At 40.1% G+C, this 14,931-nt stretch overlaps 3 protein-coding genes across 4 annotated transcripts in view; 1 reads left to right on the top strand and 2 right to left on the bottom strand.

Moving 5' to 3' along the window:
* Positions 1-365: 365 nt before the first annotated feature.
* Positions 366-7,549, bottom strand: trmt2a (tRNA methyltransferase 2 homolog A). 2 transcript variants are annotated; one of them, XM_007556949.2, is made up of 13 exons: positions 7,065-7,549; positions 5,397-5,550; positions 4,397-5,027; positions 4,186-4,294; positions 3,787-3,968; positions 3,522-3,636; positions 3,325-3,440; positions 3,140-3,251; positions 2,238-2,360; positions 1,970-2,045; positions 1,780-1,896; positions 1,589-1,685; positions 366-709 (listed from the first exon to the last, which is right to left on the bottom strand). In XM_007556949.2, exons 3-13 carry the CDS (start codon positions 5,014-5,016, stop codon positions 565-567), a joined length of 1,812 nt encoding a protein of 603 aa, XP_007557011.1. In that variant the 5' UTR covers positions 5,017-5,027; positions 5,397-5,550; positions 7,065-7,549; the 3' UTR covers positions 366-564. The 2 variants fall into 2 exon arrangements, with proteins under 2 accessions (XP_007557011.1, XP_007557012.1); XM_007556950.2 differs by lacking the exons at positions 5,397-5,550; positions 7,065-7,549 and adding an exon at positions 5,147-5,354.
* ranbp1 (RAN binding protein 1) lies at positions 6,451-11,886 on the top strand. The gene is made up of 6 exons (XM_007556948.2): positions 6,451-6,598; positions 7,849-7,982; positions 8,254-8,411; positions 9,488-9,616; positions 9,691-9,759; positions 10,640-11,886. Exons 1-6 carry the CDS (start codon positions 6,584-6,586, stop codon positions 10,786-10,788), a joined length of 654 nt encoding a protein of 217 aa, XP_007557010.1. The 5' UTR covers positions 6,451-6,583; the 3' UTR covers positions 10,789-11,886.
* Positions 11,887-13,336: 1,450 nt separating this feature from the next.
* Positions 13,337-14,931, bottom strand: part of zdhhc8b (zDHHC palmitoyltransferase 8b) — a 78,167-nt gene continuing 76,572 nt past the window's right edge. Inside the window, exon 12 of the transcript XR_001662719.1 lies at positions 13,337-14,531. The gene's annotated coding sequence lies outside the window, so the exon portion shown is untranslated. The remainder of the gene's footprint in view (positions 14,532-14,931) is intronic.

A 14,931-nucleotide genomic window follows, 5' to 3' on the forward strand; every position in this document is an offset into this window, starting at 1 on the left:
TGGCACGAGCTGGAGCAAAAATGAATACAAACTGCTGTGCTTTTTCTACAAAAAAAAACTATTTTAGGAGGCATATGTTTCAGCAGTGCTCTTGTGATTGTGTAGATTGCTTCAAGAATGTGTTTTTGTTGTTTTTTTCTTCCCCTCCCCCTCATCTGTACGCGTCTTGACTCACCAAGTCGTGGTGTGAGGAGAGAAATAATATACTGGTTTTATGTGGAGTTGTATCAATAAAATGTTTGAAAAAGTTGCTGCCTAGAAACTGTTGCAACCTGAACTCTTGACTTCAGTGATGTTTGTTATGCAAAATAAAAATGTCTTTACTGACATCTAGAGGCGCTTTGGTTTATTCAGCCACACAGAGAGGTAGAGAACTGTCTTTATTCTTCATGTACACAGTTTGTGCAAGTTCTTTACCAGAAATGCTGCGTATCAAACCAAAACTCTCAAGACTTTGTTTTGTTACCAAAAAAAAAAAGGGAAAAAATTACTAAGCTCGTTAAGTGTGTATACATTTAGAAAATGGAAAGCGCTAAAGTTCAGCTGATCTGTTTCTGGTCGATGCTAAGTCTGCTGGGAGTTGTAGTCCACTCTTTCAAACAGGAGAAGAATCTCCACATGCTTGGTCTGTGGAAACAGATCCACGGCCATCGCTCGCACCGGACGGAACGGGGCGCCGTGAACTCTGTTGGAGGGAGCTCTGCACAAGCTGAGGAAGACACAAACATTGACCATTAATTTGAGAAATCATATGCTTTCCTTTTATGATAGTTTGAGCACCATCTAGACATGGGCTGGGTAAAAGAATGCCAAGGTCTAATCAAAGTGACCCAAGAAAAAAACCCACTCCACCCAATACCGGGAGCAGATTTAACCTGTAAAAAGTAAGATACATTTGGTATCCAAGGAAACGTCAAGCTCTTGACTAGATGCCCAAAGGCAGTGGGACAAATGCCAGCAACCAGAAACCTTCATCAAAAAGGCATTGTAGGGAGCTCTGGTAGTGCCAAAAAGAATATATATTGGTGGTTTTTAATTTTTTTTACTTTTTTTGTAAAATGTGACTACATTTTCTTTTACACTAGATAAAAAAATACATTTCAATTGGAGTGAAATATAGCAGTTTATTTTATTAGAATTGAATTTTAAAAAATCTAACAGTTTTAGACATTTAAAAGTAAGTTTAAGTTTAGTATGTAAAAACAGTAAATCCCCAGTTTTGTAATTTTTGTTTTACTAAAACCTTGAAATTTGCTTCATTTTACCAAGTCTGCATCTATGGTTTCTAAAAGTTTGCAGCCTTATTTATATTTCTAAAAAGTTCATATATTCTATAATGAAAAGGAAAAATGCTGGCAAGATATAAAAAAATCCAAATAATTTTATGTTGCATCTGTTTTGTGAAACTAAAGCAGCTGCTGTAGTTACACTTCTGATGGAGTCTCCCAAGTGTTAGCTTTAATTTTAATTTGAAATGGCTGATTTGATTTGGGTATGTTATTTTAAACACTTCAGAAAACCCTGTGAGGCTTCTATTTAAAATGGAAAAGAATTTTTCCCATGGGTGAAACAAGCTAAAAGTCCTCACTCGATAAAGTTGGTCATGGCCGCCTTGGCGTTGCACGCCACGTAAACCAGCCTCTTCAGGTGTTCCGCTCTCCTGATGGCGAGGATGACCTTGGTGTCTAGTTAATTACAAAAAAAAAAACAAAAACAAACAAACTCATCACCGCTCTTCAAACCAACCGGATCTCGCATTTCTCCGGGTTATCTACTCACGCAGGCCCGCCCTGGGTGGATCCACGATGGCCGTGACGTTGGGGGACACCAGAGCGTTCAGGATGTTGGGGAACACGTCCTCGGCTTTTCCGCAGTGAAACTCGACATTACTGAGATCTTCACATGCAAAAAAATAAAAATAAAAACGTGACTTCATGTTCGTGTCCACGTGAGGAAACAGCTGTCGTACCGTTAAGCTTGGCGTTCATTTTGGCGTCCTCCACCGCTTCCTGACAGAGCTCGATGCCGATCACCTTTTTAACTCTCTAGAAAACAAAAAGGTTAGAAACTCCATGAACTTTCTTCAACATGCAGTTGCTGATATCTTCCACAACAGTAGGATGAGTTCAATATAGCCTGGACAAACTTTAGATATTTAAGCAATAATCCAGTTTATTCTGAAGACGTTTATACTGCCTACATGGTTGTTGTCATTACGTAAAAAACACAAAAATCACTTTAGCGAGTGAGAGGCCGATGGTTCCCGTCCCACAGCAAACGTCCAGCACCGTGCTGTCTTGGTCGAGCTGAGCCCATTCCCCCACGGCCGAGTACAGCACCTCGGCAGCCCCTGTGTTCACCTGAAAACAAACACACAGCACTCATCTTCAAGTACAAAGACTCAAAAAGAATGAATATGTGTACAGTCGCCTTGTGCACATCTGTTAAGTACGAGAATGATGCTAATTCTGCCATCACAAACATAAATGTGTTGGATCTAGAATGAGACTGAGCAAAACAACATCAGAGTCTGTAGGAATACCTGTGTAAAACAAAAGAGACTGATATCTGGGAAAAGACATTATGCATACGGTGGAGGATCTGTCATGCTGTGGACTTGCTTGGAGAATTAAAAAAAAATCTCTGATGTGCTACTGCAATAAAATAAATTATTTTGAGTCAAGTTTATTTGTATAGCACATCTCAGCAACAAGGCATATCAAAGAGTTTTACGTCATGAAAACACAATACAGTACATTTTGTCAAACGCCATCATCAAAATATATCCATCAAATATATTGGATCAGTGTTCCAGTTATTATGAGTCAAAGGGAACTCTAAAAAAGTGGAGGTTTTTGCCTTGGTTTAAAGGAACTCTGTTTCGGCAGTTTTGCAGTTTTCTGGAAGTTTGTTCCAGATTAGAGGAGCATAAAAACTCAACGCTGCTTCTCCGTGTTTGGTTCTGGGGATTTAAGGCGTTTAGCACACATTTGCCATTCATGACCATAAACATGGCCACCACTGTATCTGTCATTGATATTATTCCATAACACTAACCTAAATGAGGTTTTTACAAGATCAATTAGAATTTTTTTCTAGTGAGATTCTGTTAACAAGTGGCCATGTATCTCCTGCTTGCCTGAAAGAAGGAGTGCGGGGATATCCTGAACTTCAGGCCGAGCAGCTCCTCATGAATGCAGCTCTCTCCGGCCACGAGCTCGCAGGGCAGGTCCTCTAGGTTGGGAGATGTCCTTAAAATAAAGCCGAAAACGTGTAATTAACTCCAGATCATTCTGGGGACTGATTCAAGCTCATCTTCCTCACCTTTGACCCTCTCGGACAAAGTGCAGGGAGGTAATGCCACTCTCTTTACCCTCTCCTTCGAGAAAATACGTCTTCATGGAGTTTTTCAGGGCGCTGAGCTCCACCTCTTCAAGTTTCTGTGAGAATATAGAGCGGGCTTCACAAGGGAAGAAATCAACAGTAAATGACATGCAGCTAAACTGACGATATGTCTTCACCTGCGGGTTGAAGAAGATGATCGCCATAGCTTGCTTGGTCCTCGTAGTGCGTACGGTTAGCTGCTTCCAGTGGCCTTCGTACGTCTCAGGACTGTACACAGAGTACTTGGTAGTCCTGTTTCCAAAGTTAGAGAGAAAAAATACATGAAACGACAAGCTACTGACATTTTCCAAGCTTGGAATAAGAACTCCTACAATAATTTTTTCCGAAAACTTGAAAAGACAGCATCCTGTGGAGATTGGTGGTATTCAGTGGTGGAAGCACCTGATAAACTTCTGGAACTCGTGGACCACCCTCTTGGCCTCGGCGGACACGTGGCATGTCTCCGCGGGTCCCACCACGGCGCACGAGCCTCCTTTGTACTTCCCCAGGCGGAAGCCGATGGTCTTATCCTCCCCGTCAGCCCCCACTGAGATGAGGAACTCACACTTGTTCCTGTACTCCGTCTAACCGAGACCCAGAAACACGAGCAGAAACATTTACATATTGTACAAGACTCTTTGAATGAAACTGGTTTAGACATTTCACCACCAACACTTAATTTCTAAAAGACCTGAAGGAAGTACAGATCCTCTTTTACAAACCTAAGCTACAAGCCTAGGTTTGTAGCTTAGGCTTACGCAGTCTTTTAAATAGTTAAATATTGGAATGTGGGTTAAATACCTGTGTTGGAGAAGGTCGAATTGCTTCGAGAGGGCAACACATTTTATTGAATTTTCCTTTCTGTGCAAAGAGCCACGGCAACATGGCCTTGTTGGTGCCACCTATCTCCCTGAAGACCAGAACATGAAGGGTTAGTCGCAGTGAATCGTACAGAGCATGAACGCAATAAACAATTCATCTGATATGGATAAAGATGAAGGGGGCCACCTACTTGGCCAGTCTCTGCAGAATCTCCACCACCTCCTGCTCCTTGATCCTCAGCTGCTCCTCGTAAGGCACATTCCACAGAGGAGTCACGGCGTTGGCTATCTGAACGCTGAGCGGCTCCTCTTTCTCCTCATCACCCCTCTCTGTTCTCTTGGACGCTGGCTGTCCCTCTTCCTCCCCTTGCTTCCTTTTCCTCAGGATGGGGTCCGCTTTGGGTTTGGCCAGCCTGACGCTCAGGACCTGGCCCTTCCACTGCATGCCGTGCACCATCTTCATGGCCTTGTCACGCTCCTCCTCGTTCTTAAAAGTAACGAAGGCAAACGTCTGCTTGCCAAAGAGCTTGATCTTGTGTGGGTTTAGGCCGTGCTTGGCCAGGAACTTCTTCAGGTCGTTGAATCCGACGAACTTGGGCAGGTTCCTGATCTCCACTTTGTAGATCTCTGAGGTGAAGAGGTCTTCTTTGATGTAACGGTACATGTTGGTGTCGGAGGTGACCTCGCTGCCTTCAGCTGGAGGGTCAGGCTTGGAGGCATCAGTTTTGGAGAGTTGAGTGAGATCATCGCCAGGTTTCTCCTCCTTTGAGGATGCAGCCTCTAACGCTGCAACACCACTCAGATCCGCCATCACTCTTTTGGCTGTCATAACACAATCATAAGGCACATGAAAGTTAAAAACAAACATTGTAAACAGTCTAGTGGTGCTTATCGGTATTAGCAAATGAAATTAATCACACCAACTTCAATGTAGCAGTAACCTTTTAGTTTTTCACAGTTGCCCAATGTTAATATAAGGATTTCTAAAGGAGTGTTGGTTGTCCGAGGCTCTTAAATACATCTTCATCACTTGAGTTAGATTATAATGTTTAGATAAACACAGAAGTTACATATTGTTCAGAGGAGAGCATTTCTGAACATTCAGAACTTCCCAGCTCATGTTCACCGGCATCAACGTCAACAGAGACTTAGTCCCATTAATATTCAGTGGATATTTTCCACGCGCCTTACCTCCAGATGTAACGTCGATTTCTCTTCCACCTAAGCTGAACAGGGCGTCGCCATGTTGGTCCGACCACGTGCAGCGTCAACTGTGAGTTTCTTAAAGTGATAGTGTCGCTTTTGCATTCGTACAAAGATAGAGACAGACTGTGCAGAATGAGACCTGTGCGAAAGACGTAAGAGAACTGCAAAAACATGTGTATTTGACTTTTAACAAGACTAAAGAGGAACTTTTAAAGATGTAAATCTAGTAGCGGCAAAACTAAGCTTCAAGGGGAAAAATAATCTCATGGCAAGCACAACATTTTGAGCAGATCTCCCATCATTTTTGAAAGAAAATAGCACTCGTTAGATTCAATTTATTTCATACTTTATTGCTACTGGGTTTTTACCTTACAGCAAAGGATAGCACCCAAATTTGGTGTCATATAATTTACTCTTTTCATTTGACAGCACCCCAACAGGAGCAAGAAACAAAGTCTTGAATGCACATGCTCAAATATGATTTGAGAAAAGATTTTAAGATTTAGGACAATGCTAAGTTATTTAAGTATTGTTTTTGAATCCAACAGTCTCCTGGCTCCACCCTTCACTTCATAGTACACAGTTCAATTATAAAATTCAGATTGAAGTGATTTTATGGCTTTTACTTTTTGTCTCCCATCCAACTGTGTGAAACGTGGTTTGAATCCCAAACTCGGAATAGGTAAGAAGTTAGAGGTTCAACTAGAAAATGCAAATGGTTTGCTGTGAGTATTTAAACACATTTGAATTAATTTTCTTTTCTTTCTTTCTTTTTTTTTTGTTAAAGGCAAAACTGACTCCTGCTTTGAATGGCTGCAGTCTCAAGAAATTATCCAACTTCTAGAAAAAAATTATTTAAGTCGTCCCACACAATTAGCTTTTGATTCGTTTAATTTCTGAAAGTAAAGTCAATTATTTGCAAAGTGTTGATGAGACGTTTTAATTATTCCTTCACCCTATAATGTTTTTGTGAAATAAAATCAGAGTTTCCTATGTCTGAGGAGAAAGAGGCTGCTCCCTCGCGCGCTGTCATGCTGGGCGCGCAGTCATGCGCAGAGAATTCGGCGCGCGAAGCTCCAGCAGGAAGTGGGAGCAGCTGAACGCAAAGGGCGGCCAGTTTGGGATTTGAACCTCTCACACAACTTCCATAATCTGTTAACATCTGCTTTACTATGGCAGACACGAAGGTAAGGACAGGCTTTTTAGGTTAGTTAATAAATACGCTTTAATTTAAAGCCAGAATTTTTTGATGGTAGTTAAATTTTGTTGCGGAAATTTGACAAACCTGGGCAAGGAAAAAGAGAAGCCAACAAGTATGCCATTTAACTGTAGAAAATATGTTTGGGAGGATTTTTCAGATATAATACATAAGGAGAATCTATTTAGTTTCATGTAGAATCGTAAGAAGTGCTAAGCAACACATGAGACGCTTGATTTTCTTTAACATGTCGCTTTAGAGTTGAGGTTTACGAGCTCGAAGAAGTCCTGTGAAGTGTGCAGCCAGTCAGCATGTTAGCCTCCTTACTCTACTCACGAGCATCATTAAGCAGTGAATACACTTTGCTATAATATATGAATATTATTATTTTTGCCAGCTAACTGAACCGAGTCAGTGTGCCGCACAAAAATAACGGGTACAGTAGCGTTACATACCTTTGTCTGCTTATTATGGTAGCTAACGTTAGCTTGCTAGTGTTAGCATCAATGGCTGGGCGCTGAAGAAAGAAACTCCGTTTGCTGTTGTATTTTGGCGTAACGTTGTACGAGAGTCTGACTTCACTTAATGTTTATGTCATTATATGCAAGTTACCGCTTGCCTTAGATGTGATAGGGAGTGTCTAAATAGGCTAATGGTTTTTAGCAATTAGCTGTTAGCCTGCTAAGGTGGAGGCCTCTTTAATAAGCCGGGTAACTTTACAAGTTGACAGAAAATTAAAGTGAAACAGCAATTTGTTGGTTGGCGTCAAATTTAAATGAGATCACAACAATCTCTAGCTCCATATTTATTACCCACTAGCTAAACCAACAGCTGTGTCTTCAAGCTGGGATAAAACCTTCATGTTATTTTTAAAAAAATTCAGCTTTTAAAGTTGCAATAATTTGAAAATCTTTGTTTTGGGTACTTCATAAAGAGTTATGAGGTTATTTTCCTTAAAAAAATTTTAATCACATAAAGCCAAATGGTATTCAGTAAGCTGGGGTCAGCAGCAGCAGTCATGTACAAAAGGCTTTGTCTATTCCCTCTGTTGCTAAAGCTACACATATAATCCCCCCCCCTCCTCCATTGAACCATCGCCCGTTAGTGCCTTCACTGAAATCACTTTGTTTTAGATTATTTTAATCCATAATGCACACCCCAGATTATAGGAGGTTTGCTTAGACAGGGTGCTTCTTTTCATTGTTATTGGAGAAACTAATTTCACTTTTTTCCCTAAAGGACCAGGAAGACCATGAAACCCCTGGAGACGGAGCCGAGGACACTAATCATGATCCCCACTTTGAGCCCATTGTGTCTCTTCCTGAGCAGGATGTTAAAACATTAGAAGAGGACGAAGAGGTGCTCTTTAAAATGTAAGTTTTTGCCACCTAAGTTTTCACATCTCAGTTTATATCTTATTGGATGAAAATGCACAGCAATTTGTTGATTAAATATTTTAAAATCCAAGTTTTGTTTAGATTCCAGAAGGTAACACGTATCCTCTCAATATGTGGTTGATATTTAAGTGTAGCATAAGTCAAAGAAGCAGTTGTTCCAAAGACAAAAAAAAAAAAAAAACTCTTTACCAGACTGTCACTTCAATTGTGTCTGCATCTTTGAAACAAAGTGTTGCTGTCTACCCAGGCGAGCCAAACTGTATCGCTTTGCCTCTGAGAACGACCCTCCAGAGTGGAAAGAGAGGGGGACGGGGGACGTGAAGCTGCTGAAACACAAAGAGAAGGGCACGATCCGCCTCCTGATGAGGAGAGACCGAACTTTGAAGATCTGTGCCAATCATCAGAGTGAGTCAGCTTCCCAAATGCTGTCTAACTTGGTATCACTGGAATATTTCCCAGTTAAAAAAAAAAAAAAAATGTTTCAGGTGCCACAACACACCATCATGATCTATTCAGGGTTTCCCCCAGAAAACCTGCTAAGCCCGGTGTCAGGGGCGATGTTGGGTGGTTCACCAGTGGCCCGCCGTGTTTCTGTGTTAAAAATGTTAGGTTACAAAATTTGGAGGTGCACGAGGAGGCATCATCATTTTAAAATAATATCACGTGAAGCCAACAGCCAGGTGCAGAGACGGTGCAATTGGTTCACACTCCCTCACGTCCACTTCAGTGTACCATCTATAAACCTGGTGTAATTTGTCATTACTGTTAGCAGGGTTTTTTTTTTATGCTCGTTTGTTCACCATTTGAGATAAAAAAAAAAAAACGACGCTTAGCCTGATGGGAGGTCACGTAAAGCCTGGCAGCCCGCCCGGCTTACAATACCCTGAAGGAAACCTGGCTGTTTTTTTTTTTTTTTTTTTTTAAGGTAACGTCTTTTTAGGTGTGACTGTGACCATGTGCCACAGCATTCAGAGCCCCACAAACACAGATCTCACTCTTGAAAACATTCCCATTTCCAATGCGCTTCCTTTGGACACCAGTCGCATGAAGAAGTGTGATTTGTATCACCAAGCTGCAAGTTGCTAACAGTGTTTTCAAATGTATTGATATTTATTGATGCTTTTATTGAACAAACAGTGGAGAAAATAGTAGAACTAACAATCCAACAGTAAGGCCAGTAATGGGGGATTTTAAACACCATTAATTGGAATTTGTCATGACAAAGATAAATAAAAAATAATCGTGATACAAAATTTATCAAGATAATGCAATAAATTCTCACCCCCTACTTGTTAGCCAGAGAGAAAAGGTAAAGTAAATAATGTTCTAGCACATTTAGGCGGTTCTGCTGGACTGAACTAACATTTCGCATCGATTTAAATCAACAGCCCTCATAAACTGCGAAGCGGTGTTGTCCTCAAGTAGACGCACATCCAGCCACTTCTCCCTTTGTAACAGTCTGACCTTCCTGTAACCTGCAGTCAGCCCGCTGATGGAGCTGAAGCCCAACTCCGGCAGCGACAGAGCATGGGTGTGGAACACACTAGCAGACTACGCTGACGAATGTCCCAAACCAGAACTCCTGGCGATCCGCTTCTTAAACGCAGAAAGTGAGTAGTGTCCAGTATTTAAAGAAGGCTGTTCCTGTTTGCTCCAGCTGACAAACTGCATTTTCCTTCAACAGACGCTCAGAAGTTCAAGGTGAAGTTTGACGAATGCAAAGAGGAAGTTAAAAAGCAAGTAGAGGGATCAGGTACATAATACATAAACCTTTTTCATTTTTAGATTTTTTTTGGCCTATTTAGTACATTTCAGTGTGCTGGTTATTGTTGTAGACGCATTTGAATAAAACAACAAGCATTACGCATTAACCTTCAGTTAATTTAGCTGGATGATGTTTGGTAGAATTTATTTCTAACAAAAAATAAATTCTACCAAATGAACTGACATAAATAATAAAAACGTTATAAAATGTAAATACAATGCAGACACACTCTGTTCTTTGCTGCTTACTCCAGCTTTGGACTTTTTCTGTCTGCTACATAAACATGCATAATGTAACATGACTAGCTTTGCTAAAAGGCTGCTGGTGTTGCATTTTGCTACATTTTGGCTTCTTTTTAAATAGACTTCTACTCATTTTTGGTTAAGAGGCAACTTTTTTCTTTTCTTTTTTTTTTTCTTTAAATACCATCACATATTTCCATCAATTGAAATGTATGACGGCGTATTAGGGCCGTTGTAGATAAAAAAATAATAAAGAGGAGCAACTTTCCACCACAAAATCGCATTAATTTGAGTTTGAAAAGAAGCACATTTGCCAGGAAAAGAAACTGAATTTTTTAATTAAAATAAAAAAAGGAAACATTTCTGATGATGTCCAGAAATCAAACTTTTTCAAATATTTGCAATTTCTCAAATTTCTGAGATGAATCTGAACATTTCAGGAGGGGTTTTTCTAGCAAATTTTTGACTTTTCAATCTTGGACATTTCCTTGTTTCTGAGTTCTTTGTGCAGAAATTTATTCTTTGAATCTACAATGGCCTTAATATGCAGTCGTAGAAATCAGAATACATTTTAAGACAAGAAAATTGCTGAAAATGTTCATGGATCCTGTATCGTTTCGCCACAGGCAACACTGACAGTGCAAACAAGGTGGCAGAGAAGCTGGAGGAGCTTTCAGTAAAAGATAAGGCATCTGAGGGAAAGAAGGAAGAGGACAAAAAGGAAACTGAGAAGAATGAAGATGAGAAAAAGGAGGTGAAAGCTGACAAGAATTAAGAACCAAGAACTTGCTTTGCTGATCTTCAGTTTTTTTTCTTTTTTTTTTGTTTTTGTTTTTTTCAGTTTTCCTCTTTTTCTACAATAGACTCTATGAACTAAATTTGGACTCTTGCATATTAGTTTTTTGTTTTTTTAAATCTGTTTTGCCTCAAGATCACAAGTCCTTGAAGCCACTGGAGAAAATATCAGAAGCAAAGTTAATAACAAATATATATTTTTTCTCTGACCCTGTTCCCATTCTGTTCAGTGGAAGCCAACACTTTTCCACCCTTACTTTTGAGAGTTCAACATTACTATTAACAAACTGTGAAAAGAGGCTTGTGATAGCGATGATTCCCACATTGGGGTATTTTTTGTTTTGTTTTGCTTTTTGTTATTCTGAAGCAGAGTTCATTTGTAGGGTGAGAGGATAATGTAGCCTGCTCATTAGCAGCACCAGGTCAGGAACCAGGGATTATGGAGACGCATTTTGAAGGTGAAACCCACTGATGACTCTCTATGGGCCTGTACGTCCTATCCACACTTCCACTATTAGACGGCAAGGAGTAGACGTCTCTTTGAGGTGATTTATCCCTCGGTTTAGTCCAGTCTGTGGCAGAAAAAGGAGGAATTCACTCTGGACATTGGGGAGCATCAGATGAGTGTTTCGAAGTCACAGTGTCCACCACGAATCAGATGCACTTAGTTAAGAATCTTTTTTTTTCTCTCTCTCTCTTAAAAAGTCTTGAAAACTATTAAGTCCAAAGTGAAAACGGTTCATTAATTTGTGCAGCTTTTTCTCTCTCTTCCTCCCCGCCCCCCGACTCATGTTTCTCATCAGGAGATAAGTTTGTATGTTTTTAGCTCTTAACATTCCCAGACTTCAAAGCATGTAAAGTGTATGTAACGGAGTGCGCTCCATCTTGGTTCTGTGTTCGCACCGCCCGCTCCTTTTTCTTTCCACCGAATACGTTCTTTCTACCTTGACTCTTCAGTGCATCCAAGTGCCAGTGCATCTGTAAATACATGTATATGGATGAAATGTTGCTCTTCGTTTGCACTCAGATGACCTGAAATGTTTCCTCCTCCTTCAAATAAAAGCTGGTAAAGATCACACGCTTGTATCCATGTATAAAAAAAACGCATCTCAGTAAATGAAAATGTCATCGGAAACATTATTTCACTAATTCATTTTAACATTTGTAACTATATAGCTTTATTGTGGCTAGAATTAATGAAAACTCGCTTTTCTAGTAGGAAACTTGAATATTATAAGGAAAATAAAAGGATTTTTAGTACTGAACTGTCTCCCTACTAAAAATTCTGTTCATGTGCTTTACAGCATGTTCACTCAATTCTTAGTGATTTGTCTTGCATGCTTTAGTAACCATTGGTCCTTTTAACAATGTGAGCCAATTTCAAATCCTGCTGGAAAACAAAAGCACCTCAATGAAGCTCGTCAGGAAACCCAATAAAATTTACTCTTGGAAAAACTTCAGACCACTTGGCAACCATCCAGGTAAGAAACTTCTGATGTCTGGTTAATGCAACAACTGTAGCTTGTATAATGGATAGGATTTATTTTTCTTCTGGTGGCTCTCGACTCTCGTCTCAGTGCAAACATTTTGAATATATAATACAATATCACTATTTCTGTAAATTATTCTAAAACTATATAGGATATAAACTTTTGTTATTAGAAAAATGTATATTTTCAAAACTTTAGATGTTAAACAGTGCCACGTTTATTTACGAGCTTAAGGCGGTTGGGCCACACGAGACAAGAAACCGGTGTTCTGATATTCATCAACTCTGGAGCCCGGTTTAAAACAATATCTACGCCCAGCCTAAATAACTAACTTTTGCGGCTTCACCTGAAATGGTCTCCAAGTTGACGGGGCCAAAATGCCTTAAACTTTCAGTGCTGAGTGAGTCAGTAAGTTGCTGCAGCGCTATGTGTTGAAATCCCTGTATTTGTTTTACGTTAAGTGTTTTCTGAAACATTCTAAGTTTGACATTTTTTTTTCGTCCCTGATGGCGTTTTGGAAGCCATTTTTGTGTCTAAACAAAGCAGCAGACACGGCCCAACCATGGCCTCTCAGCGGTGGGTTGTTTGGCTGCTGGCGTCCCTAAAACATTCGAGAAGAAAAAAATGTCATCTGGAACCATCAGCAGATCGACGATGGACACTGAAACGATCACTACAAGCAAGCTGAGGATCCACCTGACTCATCAAAGGTAGGTAAGGTCAAGCAACTGGCGGGTCCAGATGAAGTCTCAAAGTGAGAGCTGTTGCAGGTTTTGACAGTATTTACCATATTTTACTTTATCAGGTTACTTTAAAAATAATTTACAACAGCCTGTGATGACGAATTCTGGTTGAGGTGTACAGTGATCATGATGCTGTCCAGAAGAGGGCAGTCGTGCTCAATTTGCTCCAATCACCACTAAAGTCTGTCTGATTGGTGATTGGAGCATATTGAGCTCTGGCGCCCTCTTCTGGACACAATTCATATAAAACATCAGTTCCTCTTGCAGGTGATTATCAAGAATGAAACAGATTCGCTCAGAGTTGGAAATTTTATTCTTTCAGGTCATGGGAATATTTCCTCTTCACAAAAATAGGAACACATATACAGCTATTGTGTATTCTCTATTATACATATATGTCTTTGAAACAAAATGGTTGGTCGTTGTCGACCGTCAGGAATGGGGCCCTGACCTGCAGTGATGTCCATCCTAGGAAAGGAACATTGGCGTAACGGCAGTCACCTTAAGGTGGAATGATGGTTGGTTGCATTCAGAGGCATGGTCAGACAGGGGTTTGAAAGTCATTACAAACAGGAGTTAAGTAAACAAAACAACCATTACATTTTATTGGTTCACCCAACCATCACATTTGCCAAAATAGCCCTGTTGACCACAGCCTCACAAGAACGTTTTGTTTAAGGCAGCTGGGTGAGACCTTAAAGAGCAACCATGTTGGTCAAACTGTTAGTAAAGGTTCAACCTTGGCAAATGACTACCACAGCCTCTGGTTTTTCTGCTTTGAACTTCAGAGAAATTTAAACCAACCAGATGAGAGGAACTGGGGTTTCCTAACTTGCACGTTCGAGTCGCCCCTGTTTTTTTGTTTGTTATTCTTTTGCAGTTGAAAAGGTTCACCCAGCCCAAACTGCTCTCCAGAGTCACTTTCTGCTCAATCTGATTGACAGATTGCATTTCATTGTCTCTCAGCAGTGTTTCAGACACACTTAACTGTGTAGGAAACAGTTTCTTCATTAAAAAAAGGCAACGGTGGCTTTTCTTGTAGCGCAAACAAATCTGACATGTAGCTTGTATTAATTTCTGCCTTTCAGTTTTGAAAAGTCATCAAGATTTTACATCTCGACAGCAAAGAAAAACGTCGATGCGCTGTACCAGACAGCCTCTGCAAATAGTCCGATTATTTCCACTCTACTTAAGCGCAGATGTCACCCGTTTGCTGTGTTCAAGAAGTATGGCCACGTTTGGCATTGATAACTCAAGGCAGCTATAATGACATGCACATTCCTTGACCTGTAATGTTTGACCATAAGGACCATGTGACCGCTCACTAGTCATGTCACTTTAACGTTACTTTCCACAACACAAATCTATCAGTTACAATTGACCATAGACTTATTCTTGCACAGCAACGTAAAACAAGCAATATTTCAGTTCACCCATTGTCCATGATCTGATTCATCTAGTGAATTCATGGCAATGTTATATTTACAGACCTGGACACATTTANTTTTTTTTTTTTTTTTTAAGGTAATGTCTTTTTAGGTGTGACTGTGACCATGTGCCACAGCATTCAGAGCCCCACAAACACAGATCTCACTCTTGGAAACATTCCCATTTCCAATGTGGTTCCTTCGGACACCAGTCGCATAAAGAAGTGTGATTTGTATCACCAAGCTGCAAGTTGCTAGCAGTGTTTTCAAATATATTGATATTTATTGATGCTTTTATTGAACAAACAGTGGAGAAAATAGTAGAACTAACAATCCAACAGTAAGGCCAGTAATGGGGGATTTTAAACACCATTAATTGGAATTTGTCATGACAAAGATAAATAAAAAATAATCGTGATACAAAATTTATCAAGATAATGCAATAAATTCTCACCCCCTACTT

This window comes from Poecilia formosa, unplaced genomic scaffold, assembly GCF_000485575.1.
Source record: "Poecilia formosa unplaced genomic scaffold, Poecilia_formosa-5.1.2 Scaffold82, whole genome shotgun sequence".
NCBI classification, from domain to species: Eukaryota; Metazoa; Chordata; class Actinopteri; order Cyprinodontiformes; family Poeciliidae; genus Poecilia; species Poecilia formosa.